This window comes from Chiloscyllium plagiosum, chromosome 17 (assembly GCF_004010195.1).
Source record: "Chiloscyllium plagiosum isolate BGI_BamShark_2017 chromosome 17, ASM401019v2, whole genome shotgun sequence".
In the NCBI taxonomy this organism is placed as follows: Eukaryota; Metazoa; Chordata; class Chondrichthyes; order Orectolobiformes; family Hemiscylliidae; genus Chiloscyllium; species Chiloscyllium plagiosum.
In genome coordinates this window covers 61,420,670-61,438,454 of record NC_057726.1, presented here as the reverse complement: position 1 = coordinate 61,438,454, position 17,785 = coordinate 61,420,670, and the positions used below count along the sequence as shown (strand labels likewise).

General features: G+C 39.5%; 1 protein-coding gene across 2 annotated transcripts in view; it reads left to right on the top strand.

Moving 5' to 3' along the window:
• amfra (autocrine motility factor receptor a) overlaps positions 1 to 17,785 on the top strand; it is a 71,445-nt gene that overhangs the window by 37,303 nt on the left and 16,357 nt on the right. The window contains exons 8-12 of one of the 2 annotated variants that reach the window (XM_043707302.1): positions 1,025 to 1,135; positions 7,529 to 7,719; positions 10,810 to 10,913; positions 11,946 to 12,080; positions 12,172 to 12,255. In XM_043707302.1, coding sequence (XP_043563237.1) covers positions 1,025 to 1,135; positions 7,529 to 7,719; positions 10,810 to 10,913; positions 11,946 to 12,080; positions 12,172 to 12,255 — 625 coding nt within the window. The remainder of the gene's footprint in view (positions 1 to 1,024; positions 1,136 to 7,528; positions 7,720 to 10,809; positions 10,914 to 11,945; positions 12,081 to 12,171; positions 12,256 to 17,785) is intronic. The other variant, XM_043707303.1, reaches the window with a different exon arrangement.

Below are 17,785 nucleotides of genomic sequence, written 5' to 3'. Positions count from 1 at the left end.
GGAATGATACTGTACCCATGTATCTGCCATTTTCTTTCTAGGGCATAGAAATAATGTATTTCTGTGGCAGGCTGACATCATCAATTCAGGTTTTACTTTTGTTACATATTTGACTGCAGTTTGGATTCAGTGGGAATGAATTAGTACAGTGCTTATTTTTACCGGCGTGTAATTGGGCATGACAGAAGCAAGAAAATTAATTTCTCCTTAAAATGACTGAGAATTCATTCCAAAATGTTGTAGATGTACAAAATCAAAAGGAAACAAAATATATGGCAATGATATTTGAAATCTAAGCTGTTTCATTTCTTTAGTGTGAGACACATGGTTGGGAAGATGGCTAATAGTCTATGTGCATAGCTGAGAAGGGAGCATCAGTTCCCATATGTGGTAGGGAAGGTGTGACGCACTTTTACCCCCAACAGTATTATCTTTTGTAAAATACAGTATACACAGTTGTCTTAAATATGTTGTGTCTGACTGATTCCACTGTCTGCAGCACAGTTTCTGATGTTTATTGCAATTGGTGAGAAAGTGTAATAAGTTCAATTAATTAAGCATTTAATGATTATTTGACACAAACTCAAATAACTTTTTATGTTTTCAGTTTATTGTGTACTAAAGCCTGTATTTGGGCCATGTATTGTATTTTAGTTTGCACTTTATCTATGCTTTACCATGATTCTGACTTTGAAAGCAGATTCTCAACTTTGAGATCCAAGAGAGGATTGCATTTATATTGTTATAGTGATACAGTATACTATTTTAGGTTAATCTGAGTAAACTTGTTGACTAACCTGATAAACTTTCTGAACAGTAATGACTTTTATTGCATATTTGTAGGGCTGTAGGCGATTTGAATCTATATGGCTGAGGAGCTGACATGATTACTATTTTTAATGTAGAAAATTTGTCCAGTTAATTGAACATTTTAAAAATCAATGTGACAAGTGCTGTGGGACATTATGCTGTCAGACCAACTAGGATTTATAGTCCTAATTCTGTGGATTAACTCTTTTAACAGATTTGCAGCTGCCACTCCTGAAGAATTGGCTTCTAACAATGATGATTGTGCAATCTGTTGGGACTCCATGCAGTCTGCACGCAAACTCCCATGTGGACATCTCTTTCACAAGTATGTTATCCGCTGTTTTACAATTGCCAATAGATTGGGCTAGGCAAATGTGAGAAAGTGTTGAAAAGTATGATCTCTAAATTTTTCTTTGTTCAATAATTCATTTTTCATCCATTTCATGCAGATATATTTCCCTTGCTCGTGTGGCCCTCCCTTTCCCCATCCCTAATCCACATGCAGTTAACCCAAGAAATAGTCCTTTTTGCTGCTGCTAGATCTGTGCTCATTGTGTTTCCTCAACCTCCCGCATCATCAGTCTTCAGTATCCTTCAGTATGGAAGCTCTGACCAACCTTGCAGGGGATACACTGTTTATCTGTGTTCATTTTAATTATTGCTGATTGACACTGTAAGCTGCCCAATAATTGAAATCATCCTAAATAAAACAATTTTTTTTTACTTTGGCACAATAATCTGACTGGAATCATATTCAAAGGAGAGAATTTTGTTTGTATATTTTACAATAAATTTCAGACAAGGCAGTAAAGGGATTTTGGCCTCATGATTATTGATACATTAGGTTTATGAGCTTGATTTGGGTTTCACAACTAGGTAATTCATTCTCATACCTGGCTGGGATTTGCAGCACAAATATGCAACTTTAGAGAATATTTCTAGATCATGTATGTTTGCAAACTGCTCGTTTCAGCAGCCTACACATGTTCAGCTCTAGAAAAGGTTTCCTCTTTGAGGAATTTATTGATGAGTCTTTTTAAATTCAGTTCATCAGCTAAGTGTTTGATTTTTGTAAGTTTTACATGTTTTATACATTTTTAATGTTTTCCATTTTAACATTATTTTCTTGAGATAATGAAAGTTTATTTTATGTATGTGGTGTTGTTGAAAGTTCCTTCCTCAGGCTTAATGTTATTAAGGCCATATGAGGTACAGAATGAGGTGGCTAGTAGATTTGGAAAACTGATTACACAGCAGAATCTCTCAGATGGATGGCTGTCTGGAAAAGTAAGAAGATAGTTCAAAGTCTCCGGTGGCTATTCCTCTATCAAATAGATATTCAGTTTTTGGAAGTGCAGATGGTGATGGTCTCTCTAAGGGTAATGGAAAGGGCGGTCAGTTATTGGACACTTGGAATGATTCTTATGTTAGACAGCATTTGACAAGATTTAATAGAATTATTGTTATAGGGGACTGTCCTATCAGGGACATAGATAGGAGATTCTGTGACAGTGAGCATAAAGTTTGGATGTTTTGTTGCTTTCCTGGTGCCAGGACTAAGAACTTCTCTAAACATTTCAAACGTATTGTTAAGGGTGAGATTGAGAAGCCAGAAATTATTATACATATTGGTAGGAATGAAACTTTTCAGAGAAAAGATTAAAGCAGTACAGTGAATTTAAGAAGTTAGGTAGAAGATTGAAAAACAGAATCTTTAAATGTAGTAATTTCTGGGTTACTCCCAATGCCAAACTCAAATAAGGGGTGGGAGGTAGTGTTTTTGATTTAAGGAATAGCTATCTGCTGTAGCTAGGGAGATTGTTTGTTTGTTTGTTTGTTTGTGAAAAATCATCCAGTGAAAGTAAATGGGTAGAAGTTAGAAATAGGAAAGGAAAGATCACTAATGGGATTGTGCTTATAGCCCCCTGACCAATAGTAAGAGGGAAATTTGAGAAACAAATATGTAGGGAGATCTCTGATAAGGTAAGCATAATAAGGTTGCAATAATGGGGGACTTTTAATTTTCCAAACACTGACTGGGCCTACTATACTGTTAAAGGCCTGGTTGGTGAAGAATTTGTCAAATGTGCTCAAGAAAAAATTCTTTACTGGTATGTGGATGCTCCTACGAGGAGAAGGAGCAAAACTAGACCACCTTTTGAGTAATACCACAGGGCAGGTGACTGAAAAAGTAAAGTGAAGGAGCACTTTGCGTCTAGTAATGATAATTCTATCAGTTATAACATGGTTATGGAAAATAAACATAAACCTTCTATAAACAGTAAAGTTTTAATTGAGAAAGGCAAAGTTTCATGGTATGAAACAAAAACTTTCAGAAATTGATTGGAGTAGACAGTTCGCAGGCATTCAAGAGTGTGATAGTTCAGAGGCATTACTTTTCTATTAAGAGGTGAAGGGTAAGGCTGATAAGATTAAGGAATAATGGATGAATCTGAATATTGAGGTTCTAGTCACAAATAAAAGAGGATCTTATTTTACATATGGATAACTTGGTTCAATTGAATCTCTTCATCAATATGAAGAGTGTAGGGACATTCTTAAGAAAGAAATCAGGATAGCAAAGAGGGGATACGCAATACCATTAGCAGATAAGATTGAGGATGACCCAAAGAGATTCTACAAATAAATTAAGAGCAAGAGAGTAACTAGAGAGAGGGTAAGGCCTCTTAAAGATCAAATAAGTCATCTTTGTTGAACGCTAGGAGATGGGAGAGATACTAAACGAATATTTCATGTCCGTTTTTACTGTGGAGAAAGAAATAGTCTCGAGAATGCAGAGAAATAAACTTTAATGTTTTGAAAACAGTTCACATTACGGAAGAGGAAGTTCGGGAGTTGTTAGAGGATATAAACCTCCGGCACCTTATCTATGTATCCCAGGAAATTGTGGAACATGAAGGACATTGAGAGATCCCTTACAGAAATATTTGCATAATCTATAACTGCAGGTGGGGTGCCTGATGACTGGAGGGTGGCGAATGTTGTACCTTCGTTTAAGAAGGGTTGTAAGGAGAAACTGGGGAACTAAAGACCTGTGACTTCAGTTGTGGATAGATTTTTGGAGATGATTATGAAAGAAAGGATTTATGGGCATTTAGAGAGGCAAAACTTGAATAGGGATAGTCAGCATGGTTTTGTGCAAGGAAAATTGTCTCTCAAACATGATTGAGTTTTTGAGGAAGTTACCAAAAAGATTGGCAGTGTTTACTTGGATTTTAGAGGCTTTTGACATGGACTTTAGTAAAGTCTTTGACAAGGTTCTGCCTGGTAGACTAATTAGTAAAGTAAGGCCACATGCGATTCAGGGTGAGCTTGCCAATTGGATACATAATTGGCAGGAGACAGTAATACTGGAGGGTTATTTTTCAGGCTGGTGGCCTGTGACCAGTGGTGTTCCACAAGGATTGGTCCTCTTTTGTCATTTATATAAATGATTTGGATGAGAATATAGAAGGCATCGTTAGTAAGTTTGCAGATGACACCAAAATTGATGGCTTTGTAGACAGTGAAGAAGGCTTTCTCAGATGAGAGAAGGCTCTTGATCAAATGGATCAACAAGCTGAAAAATGGCAGATGGCATTCAATCTGGATAAATGTGAGGTATTGCAATTTGGTGTAACAAACAAGGGTAAGGCTTTTATACAGTTAATTGTAGGGCCTTGGGTAGTGTTGTCGGTCAGAGGGACCTAGGGGTGTAAGTACATAATTCTTTGAAGTTTGGTTTTGGTTCCAGTCCAATAGCTAGGCCTCCAGAATCATCAACCAGAAACACAGAAACTCCCTTCAACCTCCGTCTCTGCTCTGGACAACTCCTCAAACACTGCCCTGGATTCCGTCAACAAAAGGACTGGGAGCTGCCTCGACTTTCCTGCAACTTCTGCCTCTATTCATGACTCCACCCACTCTCCAATCAAAACACGAGTGCTATTCCCAGTGTCACTCCTGGGTCCTGCTGCCTACCTGCAGTGAACCAGCATACCTCACTCCCTTATCTGTCCACCCCCACAATACATCATAGCCCCCCTCCTCTTTCTGCCACATAATCACCATCCCCATTGACCTTGAACTCTGAGACTGAATAGTCTGTCCTCTGTAAAGGGCTCATGTTCATGCCTCTCCACCTCCTTCCCCCACCTCCAACCAGTTCCATGCCTGCCATGATGTGAAGCTCTTCTTCTGCCACCTCCACCTCCTTGCCTCCTCCCAATAAAGACTCCCAACCACTCTGAGGACCCCTTCTCCTGCCTCTAACATTGCTCTTCCTCTTGAATGTCCCTCGTAGCTTTTTACCAGCCCTGGACCCCTCTATTGCTGATTGCCATTGCATCAACTGCCTTGATTTGTCCAATTCCTTCATCCACTCCAACCTCACCACCTCCAAATGTGCAGTGATCTATTCACCATCAAACCTGCTGACAAAGGCGTAACTGTGGTAGTCTGGAGTACAAGCTTGTATGTTGCAGAGGCTGAATGCCAGTTCTCCGATAGTACATCCTACCTCCCTCGACTATGTTCCACCATGGCTAATAGGACACTGTTACCACACTGTCCATGATCTCACTGCCTCCAACCTCATGGTCCCCCAGCCCTGCACTGCCCGGTTCTACCTGCTTCCCAAGATCCACAAGCCCAACTACCCCGGCCAACTCATCATCTCTGCATGCTCTTGCTCCATCAAACACGTTTCTTCCTACCTTGACTCTGTTCTCTTCCCGTTGGTCCAGGCACTTCCCATCCACATCCAGGACGCAAACCATGACCTCTACCTCTTCGGAAACTTCCAGTTCCCTGGCTCCCAGCACTTCATCTTCACTATGAATGTGCAGTCCTTATGCAAGTCCATAATCCACAATGACGGCCTGCAAGCCTTCAGTTTTTTTACCCCCTCCACCAATACCTGCCCCTCCTTGCTGAATTAGGCCTCGCCCTCGATAACTTTTTCTTCAATTGTTTCTGTTTCCTCCAAATCCAGGGGGTGGCTATGGGTCCTAGCTACACCTGCCTCTTTGTCAGTAACTCTGAACCGTCCCTCTTCAGTACATACACATATACTGTTCGCCAACTCTTCTGCCACGACATTAATGACTGCAGCAGTGCTGCATTCTGCACCCAGGCTGAACTGGAGCAGTTCAGTGACTTCACCAACAACTTTTGTAAGGACCTAATCATCATCCATTTCAATTCCCTTTCCCACACCCTCTGACATGTCCATCCTCCACCTTGTCCAATGTTGCAGTGAATCAGACCACACATTGGAGGAACAACATCTTAGCTTCCGCTTGGGCAGCCTACAGCTGCCCAAATTTCAAATATCCCCCGACTCCCTTTCCAGCCTTGCCTCGTCCCTTCCATTCCACCTACTAAGCCTTCCTTTAGCTACCAACCGGATTTGTTGCTCCCATCGACCAATCACGTCATACCCATCTATGCTGCTGCTCTTCCCACCCAAATCCGCCCTCCCCCAGCCTTTAGCTGCAACTCCTCCTACCTCCACCTCTATTCCTGAAGAAAGGTTAGACCCAAAATGTTGGTTTCTCCACCACCTGATGCTGCCTGGCTTGTTGTGTTCTTCCACCCTCCTGCTTATCTACTTCACATGTAGACAGGGTGTGTAAAAAGGTGTTTGGCACACTTGCCTTCATTGCTCAGTCCTTTTAAATATGAGAGTTGGGAAATCATGCTGAGGCTGTACAGGACATTGGTGACATCCCTTCTGGAATACTGTGTCCAGTTCTGGTTACCCAGATGTAGTACGGACATTATCAAGCTGGAGAGGGTTTAGAAGGGATTTACCAGGATGTTGCTGGGTATGAAGGTTTGAGTTATAGAGAGAGGCTGGGACTTTTTTCACTGGAGCATAGGAGATTGAGAGGTGACCTGATAGAAGTTTATAAAATAATGAGAGGTATAGATAGAGTTAATGGTAGTTGTCTTTTCCCTAGGATGTGGTATTTCAAGACTAATGAGCACATCTTTAAGGTAAGAGAGATTTTAAGAAAAAAAGGGGCAAATTTTTTACACAGTGCGTGGTTCCTGTGTTGAATGAATTTCTTGAGGAAGTGGTGGATGTGGGTATAATTACACTGTTTAAAAGACATTTGGATAGATAGATACGTAGGAAAAGTTTGGAGGGATTTGATCCAGGGACAGGCAGGTGGAACAATTTTAGTTTGGGATTGTGTTTGGCATGGACTAGTTGGATTGAAGGGACTGTTTCTTTGCTGTATGATTCTGTGACTCTATTGTGTGTTATGATAATGATAGATTAAATTAACTACATTAGATTAAGAAATTAGTTTAAGGTCATAAACCTTGGCTGCTTGAGGAAAAAGAAGTTCCAAGAGTATTAAGCTTTGTAATTTCAGAGCAGTGGAACAGGAGACACAGGATCGAAACACAGATGGATGCCAGTTTTGTAAAAGGGCTAGAGGAATGAACCTGAATAAGACAGACGCTACTCTTTTGCTGTTGCAACATAAAAACCTATTTCCATTAATATAAAGTACACAAGACCATTCAACATTGTACATTTAATTTAACATACATCTTAATGAATTTATGACTGTGTTCCATCTTTTAAACTTTGGTATCAACAATAAGTCAACTCACTAACTTCCACACTTGGTTAGTAGTATTATATCCTTTGTAGGGTTTTTAAATACCAACTGGCTTTGTTCATCTTTGGTTGCATCATTAGCTCCTGTCTGCGTTCCTGGCTGGAGCAAGACACTTCTTGTCCCACGTGCAGAATGTCACTGAACATTAATGAAGACAATCATGCCGGAGCCCCTCGACAGCGAGACAACCTTGATGAGAATATTGGACCTGTGCCAGGTGTTGAGGGAAGGCCCCATCTGAACCATCACAACCATTTCTTCCATTTTGATGGTAAGATTGCTCACATTTAATAAGCACCTACAAAACCTTTGAAACACAATCTTTTATTTAATCTCAAACAGCTTCAAAGTATCAGTTTACACATCATAATTTAGGAGATTGGTGCAATGTTTCATTCTCAAAGTAATAACGACAGAAAATTAATCTTAAAAGAAGTGTGGTATATCTTTGGGATTAAATCGTTGGTGCATGAGGTATTAACCAATTTGGAGAGAATGAACTGGAACAGGATTTCAAGACTTTGTGAGGTGTTGGAAATTCCATGTATGAAGAAAAATGGAAGTTGTCGATGAGACTGCTTATGTTTATTTTTCTGGAATTGCCAAGTAATGTCGAGAATTGGTAGAACCTTGGCAAGGAGTGGGACCATGTCTGAATTATGCAGAGGATTATTTAAGGTAAAATGTGATTAGGTCAAGTGTTTGGAAAAATTGTTGTCAATAATGCAGGGCTGGTACGCTGACTTAACATGGTCAGCTACCAGCAATAACAGTTGTAAGATAGCTACGTCAGCTGAGTTCATAAGTGCAGTGAATTATGTTTCCTTCTGCATCTTTGATATTCTTCACAGAGGAATCTCAATTATCTGAAGGACACCGGCAGGACTATTTTGTTTGGTTAATCAAATTCTGGATAATGAAATGCCAGTTAACGTAGCTTAGCCTCCCATCAGGGCATTGCGATCTGGCTGGATAACCTGATATTGTATTCGGAAAATCAAATGCCAGATAATAGAAGTTCCTCTATACATATTCAGAAACTGAACTAGACTGCCTTATATATACTGTGCTGGTATGGGTGGGTCGGAGGCTTTGAATTCTGTGGGAAGCACCTAGTCTCCTGACAGGCACTGCTCCTCCTCTCCCCCCCCCCCCCCCCCCCAAAATCTAGAAAACATAATATACAAGTGCAATGGAATTCTCTTGACTTGCTTGAACTTATACAGCTCCCAAAGTATTCAAAAGGACTGATACGATCCAAGACCAAGTGTGCCACTGGATCACTGTCCCATCTACCATCCTGAAGCATTTACTCATTCGGCCAATTAATTACAGTCTTAGCATTTTACACAGTAAACAAAAATGGGATGCAACAATTCACAGGCTTTTTTATTTGCACCTTCCAACCTCTACCATCCAAAAGAACAAAAGTGCAAGTTATACAGCATCCTGATTTGGAACCATTCTTTCACTGTCTGGGTCAAAATCTTGAAACTCCCTCCCTAACAACTTTACTCATACACTATGTGTAGTGTAACAGTTCAAGATGGATGCCCATTGGCACCATTCTGCAAGCAGTCAGAGTGGACAATAAGTGCTGGTCATGCCAGGGAATTTCCCACCCCATGACCAAAATAAAATCACTATCACTTTTGCTGGAATGAAAATGCTAGCTTTGGAAAGAAATGCTGTTAATTATTCAGTATTCTCCAACATGAATCTTGTATCGCAATAACCTGAAGTTAGTTCCTGTTTATATCCTGTGTGATGCAAGCAAAATTAACGGGCATTATCTGCATAAAAGTTAATATGATCATAATGGACTGAATGACTATGTCTCTTTAAGTCTGTGCTGCCTTTGGGTCTTCTGATTTGTGGCCCTAAAGTCTCTTTCCTGCCTGTGCCCCACTACTGTTAACTGTCTTGATGATCAAAAACCTTACTTATGAACTCATTTGTCAATTCATCCTCAAATATATTATTGACCCAGTTTTCCTTGCTCTGTCACAGAATGTCAAAGGTTAACTACTGAGAAGAATTAACCCCTTATCTTGGTTTTAAATGGGAGATTCCTTCTCAGCTGTGCCTTACATTTCTAGATTTCCCCAACAAGAGACGATGGGTCATTATCATCTATTTTGTCTATTACCCTCCGAAGCTTGCTTCAATAAGAGAACCTATCAATTTTTTCAACTCCAAATGATTCTGGGCCAAACTTGATTAACCTTTCTTCACAAGATAATCAGATAATCTCTTTATATTGGAAATCAGTCTAGTGAACCTTCTGAACTGCTTCCCATACAAATACATCCCTCCTTAATTAAGGAGACCAAAATGATGCATGGTATTCCAGATGCAGTCTCACCAATGCCTTGTAAAGTTTGTTGCAAGACTTTGCCTACTTTTATGTTCATTCTCCCTTCCCAAATATTTGCTTTACCTGTATCCTAGCTTTGGGATCCATGTATTACTGTGCTAAGATCTAGGTGTTCTGCTGTTGTGCAATCTTACTCCATTTAAAATAATATACTGCTTTTCAATTTTTGATGCCAAAGTGAATGAGTTCACTTTTTCAATTTATGTACCTTTGCCGACTCCTTGTATCCTCACAGTTTGCTTTCCCCCGTTTTGTCAAATATAATGCTGATGCAACTGTCCCTTTATCCAGGTCATTAATAAAAAAAAATTAAGTAATTAAGATGCCAGCCCTGATCGCTGTGGCACACCTAGTTACAGTTTGCCATCATGAAAATTATCCATTTAACCTGATTGTTTCCTATTCATTCGCTAATCCCCTCTCTCCATAATAATCTATCACTCAAAATTATGAGCTTTGTCTTAAGCCTTTATAGGAGACATTATTTAATATCTTTTGGAAATTCAAATAAAACGGGGCTTCACCTGAGGCCCACTGAAGATGTTACCTAGTAGGGTGACAAAACTTTTTCCCCGGGTACAACAGAGTGTTACAAGGGGACATAAATTTAAGGTGAAGGGTGGAAGGTATAGGGGAGATGTCAGGGGTGGGTTCTTTACCCAGAGAGTGGTGGGGGCAGGGATTGCGTTGCCTGTGGGAGTGGTAGAGTCAGAATCTTTGGTGACCTTTAAGCGGCAATTGGATAGGTACATGGATGGGTGCTTAAGCTAGGACGAATGTTCGGCACAACATCGTGGGCCGAAGGGCTTGTTCTGTGCTGTATTGTTCTATGTTCTATGTTCTATGAAACATCTGGAAATGAGCCTTCCAGCTTAGCGAGCAAACCGACATCCATAAAACACATTGGCCTGTGATTCCTTCTAACATTGCTTGTTGCATTATCATGAATTTGATTTCCTGATGTTTGCATTTGATATGTTACAGGATCTCGGATTGCCAGTTGGCTGCCTAGTTTCTCAGTGGAAGTAATGCACACAACGAATATTCTTGGCATTGCGCAGGTGAACAATTCTCAGTTGAATGCTATGGTAAGTCAAACTGGAGGATACTTTATACATTCAATGTAAAATTACATTTATTTCCTCAAACAAATCAGTAATGATCCTGGAATCACAAAAAGTTGTAGTAACATACAGCAGATTGCTGTAGGCATAGCTTGCATACAATAGAGATGTAAGCAATGGGTTTATTGCTATTCTGGCTCAATGTGAGTTTCTGATCCCATTCTGGGGAAGTCTGTCATCTTCATCTCGGCATGAAACAACTTTAAACTGGAGCTAAGCTGGTGACACGACAACATAGAAAAGTCCTGGGAGCAGGTGATCTGCCTTTTGTTGTTACCAATCTTAGCTGATTGGGGTGTTATACCTTGATTGCCATTGTGGTTTTTTTTCCTGTCTTTTCCACTTCTACATCAAATAAATATAATCAATGGGATTATAATCTTGTTGCAGGGTATGATTGTTAAAAATATTGTGAGGCATGAGGTATGCTTAATTGACCTATTTCTAAATTATTAACACAAGATGTTGGTATACATAATGGTGTTTCCCAGTCAACCATTTGCTTCATCTAAACTATAGAGCTACTGAATGAGCCAATCTTGGATCATATATTTTATGCTGAACCCCTAAATTGGGGCAGTGAGGTCTGTGTTTATATGGAGAGTTTTTAAATAATGGAACTAAATGTGTCAGCTTGGTGACTGTCTTGCTGTGGTATTCTGTTGAGCACTGCATGGTGGTATGTTTCCTGAATAGGACTGGTGAGATGGGATAGAGATTAATTGGTCCTAAAATTGTCAAATATGACCTATTTTGATCTGTCTTTATTGAATGCCTTGTGATTTGATTCCTTTCCCACAGGCTTCATTAATTCTCGAAATTCCTGCTGCATTATGAATTGAAAATTCATGCTACAATTATTTAAATAGAAAAGTGCCACTCAAATATTATCTTCATTATGTATTAATTTGGGCTAATAGATTTAGTGGATGAAAGGTTGATGTACAGTTATGGGAGCATTTCTCAATGTAATTATTGTACCATAACTACCGACAGGCTCATCAGATCCAAGAGATGTTTCCCCAGGTTCCATATCATCTGGTCCTCCAGGACCTACAGCTAACACGTTCCATAGAAATCACCACTGATAACATACTGGAAGGAAGAATTCAGGTCCCCTTTCCCCAGCAGGTTAGTGTTCTTTTTGTTTGCAATTTGTATTATTTAAGTACATTTGATATCCATTATTCATCTCCCTGCCCCCTTTAATGCATTTCAACAGCGCCAAGAAAGTAGACCAACATTGAATGGTCCTGCCGTGGAAGACAATGATGACCATCCAGGTGATTCAAACAGTGAAGAGCAGGTAAATTATATTCGGTGATATAGTTTGGTTATCCAAGACTTGGAACATTGCTGTCTGTAGGAGACACCTCTTTCAGCAACCCTTGCAAAACTGGACATAGTAAAAGTGGTTGTTAATTGGTGAGGCCTTGATCACTTTTTTATTGATACTCTCGTGATTAGTGTTTTTTTTCAGAATTTCAAATGTTATCTCATACTATGTTCCTCCGTCCTCTTCTCACATTGTGCTGAAATTGAGACTCTGTAATGCATTCTTTTCTGAGACTGATCCTTCTTGACCATTTCCTAATAGTTCCATAATAGTTATGAAATTAGTTCTTGTAAATCCCACATTTGCATCAAAAGCGATAGTCACATGGAAGTCAAAGATTCCAGGCAGTGTTTCTCTCCTGCAATCTACCGGCCTTTAAAAACTAAGTTCCATGTTACTTCACACTGTCTTTTTGTCTTTTACAGTTTTTAGCTTTGGCGGCATTATGTTGTGAAGCCCTTAATGTTTATAACACTGAAGAAAAACTTGGGGAAAAAATAAACTGGAGTACTTTGTTTTAATTGCAAGTTGCTGTGGTCAGGCAGCTTTGATGTACAGCTGAACTTATCTTAACTATTCAGGATCTGCAGTGTTTTACATTCAGAGTTGCCAAGTCTGAGCAGCCCATTAGCCCCAAAGCCCCCCCTTATGAAGCAGCATCTAATGTGTTTGAGCTGCATCTTTACTTCATGCATTTCTCTCTGTCAGTTGGTCTGTTCTCCATCAGAGAGGGAAATCTAGTTGTACATTCACAAGAAATCTGAATTATTTATCTCATTCTTCTTTCTACTTTGCCTAATTGTGTTGCGTGAGCATTGTCTGAATTAATGTAATTCATCAGTTTAATGTGACAAAAGGTATTAAAATTGGCATTTGCAGTGTATGGAACATTTTCATCCACTAATGTCAGCCCACATGACGCTCTACCTATATGGAAAACCAAATCGTCAGCTTTTAACAGCTCTGTATAATGGTATACCAACCCACAGTTACTTGCAACAGGTAGCCAACGTTCGTGAAGACAAAGTGGAACCAAAAGTACAAATTTTGAACAGGTTTATGAAAATTTCGTAACACCACAGACGTTGTTGAAGTTAGGCTTTCTTGCGATCAGGCATTATAGATAACCTTGTGGCTTGTTTAATCCAAACTGTGATTACAAGTTTAAAAAATACGTAGCTCATATTTTACCTTTTCGTATTTGCTGTTTCAAAGTTTTGATGGAACATCTGCTGGAACTTTATTTTTTGCTTGTTGATAATGTAAGACTTTAAAACAAACCTGAAGTGCATGTTAAATGAACAATTATTCATTGTTCTAGTTTTCTTTTTCAAAGTATGCTACTTTAGTTCATGGAAATTGAAGACTCAGTCAGACGATGCTGTTCGGATGAATGTTTTTTTAATTGGTTATTAAATAGTTTCCATTTAATTTTGTTTTCCACCTTTTTAATTAAAATTGCACAATTTAAGTGCCAAAAAATTCTAATTATTTTTAAGTTGTAACCTTGCATGTCTTGTATATACAAACTCCGTGAGCCCATATGGTCTTCCACTGCATTTTTTTTATGCTCACTCTCCTTTGAGGCGCAAATTAGTCCAGTTTTGAACTCTTTCTGCTATGATTGATGACTAGGATATGCCTGTCGGATCATGTTTTTATTAATAACAGCAGCAAATTGTATTTGATTACAGCATTTCTAAAGTTGAGAAAACCTCATTATCCAATACTTAGGGGACCAGGAATGTGCTGATTGATCAAATGCTCAAGATAATCAAGAGGTCCACATTAAAAAAAATGTAAAAACACACAGTAATAGAAACTTAATACAGGAGGTAAACACATGACTTATGCTTTTTTTACAGCAAAAATTACTTAATGCAATGTTGCTTTAAATAATACATAACAGCAGAGAACTTCTCACTTGTACCCTCAACTGGCTACTTGGAAATGGCATTAGATCATGGCATTTGAGGAGAAATTGACTCAATTAAATCAACTTTATATTTCGTGTGACTATTTGATTGAACAAGAAGTATATTTACATTGAGGTACATTAAAAGAACTAAAATAATAGGATAGAATAATATAATAAATTTTATGGTATTTGAGGGACATAACTTTTACCAATTTATCAAGAGCACCAGTTCATAAGATGCCAGTTCAGAGAAAGTATGTTGTACTAAAATATGATTACAGGAGTGAGAAAGGTCAAAATTTTTGGCATCAATCTACAAATCGGACAATACTGGACTAATGGCCAAAAGCAGTTTGAAGCAGCATCTTAAAAGTGGAAATCTGTTATAAAGGAACTATTTGATGGACACTTGGGTGGATAAGGTGGATAATCTGGGAGTAATCAGCATGGATTTGCAAATGAGATCGTGTTTGATAGACTTGTTGGGAGTTTTTTTTTGAGGATGTTACTAACAATATTGATAAAGAGTTGATGGATGTATATGGATTTTCAGAATGCTTTTGATAAAGTCCCCCAAAGGAGATTAGTTACATGTGGGGATGGGGGTAATGTAATGTCACAGATTAAGAATGGACTAACAGACATAAAACTGAGTTTAAAAAAAAAAGGACCATTCTTGAGTTGACAGGCTGGGGTTAGTAGGGGGGAACCACAAATATCAGAAATTGGGGGCCCCAGCTGTTCACAGTACCTATCAATGAATTGGATTTTGAGAATCAAATGTAATATTTCCAAATTTGTGGATGATGCTACACTAAGCAAAAACATGGAAGAATATTAACGGATTCAGGAGGATTTGGACAGGTTTAATGAATGAGCAAGATCTTGGCAGATGGAATGTGATGTGGAGAAATGAGAGGTTATCCATATTGGTCTGAGGAGCAGAAGTGCAGAATATTTCTTAAATACAAGGTTGGAAGGTATTGATGTACAAAGGACCTGTCGGTAAAGAATCTTATCAGTAAAGGTTTAAATGCAAGTGCAGAAAGCAATTAGGACAGCTAATGGAATGTTAGCCTTTATTGCAAAAGAATTTGAGAACAAGACTAATTAAGTTGTCTTCAATTGTCTTCAAACGAATCTGGAATATTACAGGTCTGTCGTACAGTGTGTTTGGGCAAACTCTGTCTTTATTCTCTAGGTTCGAAGAATGAGAACTGATCTCAATGAAACCTACAAAATCCTGAGATTGAAAGGATAGATGTTTTCCCTTGGTGGGGCATCTAGAACTAGGCAGCATAATTTAAAAAGAAGAGGGTTGCCATTTAGGACTGAATTTTTTGGTGTAATTTTTGACATCCTCGAGCCAGAGGATAGTGATAGCTCAGTTCTTGACTATGTTGACTTCCTTTCCTGAAGAAGGGCTTATGCCCGAAACGTTGATTCTCCTGCTCCTTGGATGCTGCCTGACCTGCTGCGCTTTTCCAGCAACACATTTTTCAGCTCTGAACTCCAGCATCTGCAGTCCTCACTTTCTCCCATGTTTACAGTAAAGACAGGTTTCTAAACACCAATGGAGTAATGCAATAAGGTATTGAAATATTTGATCAGCCATAATTCAATTAAATGTTGGAACTAGGCTCGATTGACTACTCTTGTTCCGAAGAGATGGGAAGAGTTTTAAAGTGGTAACTCTTGAGCCTAGAGCTTAGGATACTAAAGGCATGGCCACCAGTAGCAAAGATGTTAAAATTGGGAATGATTAAAGTACCAAAATAAGATGAGGATGAAGGATGTATACCTGAAAGGTGGAGTCAGATGTACAGTACGGAAATGGGCCCTTAGGTCCAACTCATCTATGCTGACTAGATATCCCATCCTAATTTAGTTCCATTGGCCAGCACTTGGCCCATATCCCTCTAAACCCTTCTTATACATATACCCATCCAAATGCCTTTTAAATGTTGCAATTGTACCAGCCCTCTGGCAGCTCATTCCATACATGCACCACCCTCTGTGTGAAAAACTTAACCCTTAGGTCCCTTTTTATATCTTTTCCCTCTCACCCGAAACCTATGCCCGCTAGCTCTGGACTCCCCACCCCAGGGAAAAGACTTTGTCCATTTATCCTATCCATGCCCCTCATGATTTTATAAACCTCTGTATGGTCACCCCTCAGCCTCTGAAGTTTCAGGGAAAACTGCCCCAGCCTCTTCACCCTTTCCCTAGAGCTCAAATCCTCCAACCTTGGGAATATCCTTGTAAAGCTTTCTGAACCCTTTCAAGTTTCACAACATCCTTCCGATCCGAAGGAGACCAGAATTGCATGCAATGTTCCAAAAGTGGCCTAACCAATGTCCTGTACAGCTGCAACATGACCTCCCAACTCTTATACTCAATGCTCTTACCAATAAGGCAAGCATACCAAATACTGCCTGTGACTCTACTTTCAAGGAGCTATGAACCTGCACTCCAAGGTTTTTTTGTTCAGCAACCTTCCCTAGGACCTTACCATTAAGTGTATAAATCCTGCAAAGATTTGCTTTCCCAATACAGCGTCTCACATTTATTTAAATTAAACTCTATCTGCCAGTCCTCAGCCTATTGGCCCAACTGATCAAGATCCCATTTTACTGAGGTTACCTTCTTCCCTGTCCACTACACTTCCAATTATGGTATCATCTGCAAACTTACTAACTATAACTCCTGTGTTCATATCCAAATTGTTTATATAAATTACGAAAAGTAGTGGACGCAACCCTCCACCACCACCCTGTCTTCTACGTTTGCACCAGTTCTGTACCCAAATGGCGAGTTCTCCCCATATTCCACGATCTAACCTTGTTAACCAATATCCCATAGGGAACCTTGTTGAATGGCTTACTGAAGTTCATTTGGATCACGTCCACCGCTCTGCCCTCATTAGTCCTCTATTACTTTTTCAAAAAACTCAGTCAAGTTTGAGACATGATTTCCCACACACAAAGCCATGTTGATTATCTGTAATCAGTCCTTATCTTTCCAAATACGTGTGAATCCTGTCCCTCGGGATTCTCTCCAACAACTTGCTCGCCACTGACATCCGGCTCACTGGTCTATAGTTCCCTGGTTTGTCCTTACCACCTTTCTTAAACAATGGTACCACATTAGCCAACCTCCAGTCTTCTGGCACCTCACCTATGAATATCATTGGTACAAATAGCTCAGCACAGGGCCCAGCAATCTCTTCCCTAGCTTCTCTGGGGACTTATCCATCTTTATGCATTTCAAGACATCCAGCACTTCCTCCTCTGTAATATTGACATTTGTCAAGATGTCACCATCTATTTTCCCACATTGTTTATTGTGGAGAAGGACAAGATGTACATTGATGCAAAATACTCATTTAATGTCTTCCCCCATCTGTTGCGGCTCCACACAAGGCTGCCTTGCTGATCTTTGAGGGGCCCTTATCACTCCCTAGTTACCCTTTTGGCTTTAGTGTATTTGTAAAAACCCTTTGGATTCTCCTTAACCCTCTTTGCCAAAACTATCTCCTGTCCCTTTTTTGGCCTCCTGATATGCCTCTACTCCTGCTGCCTT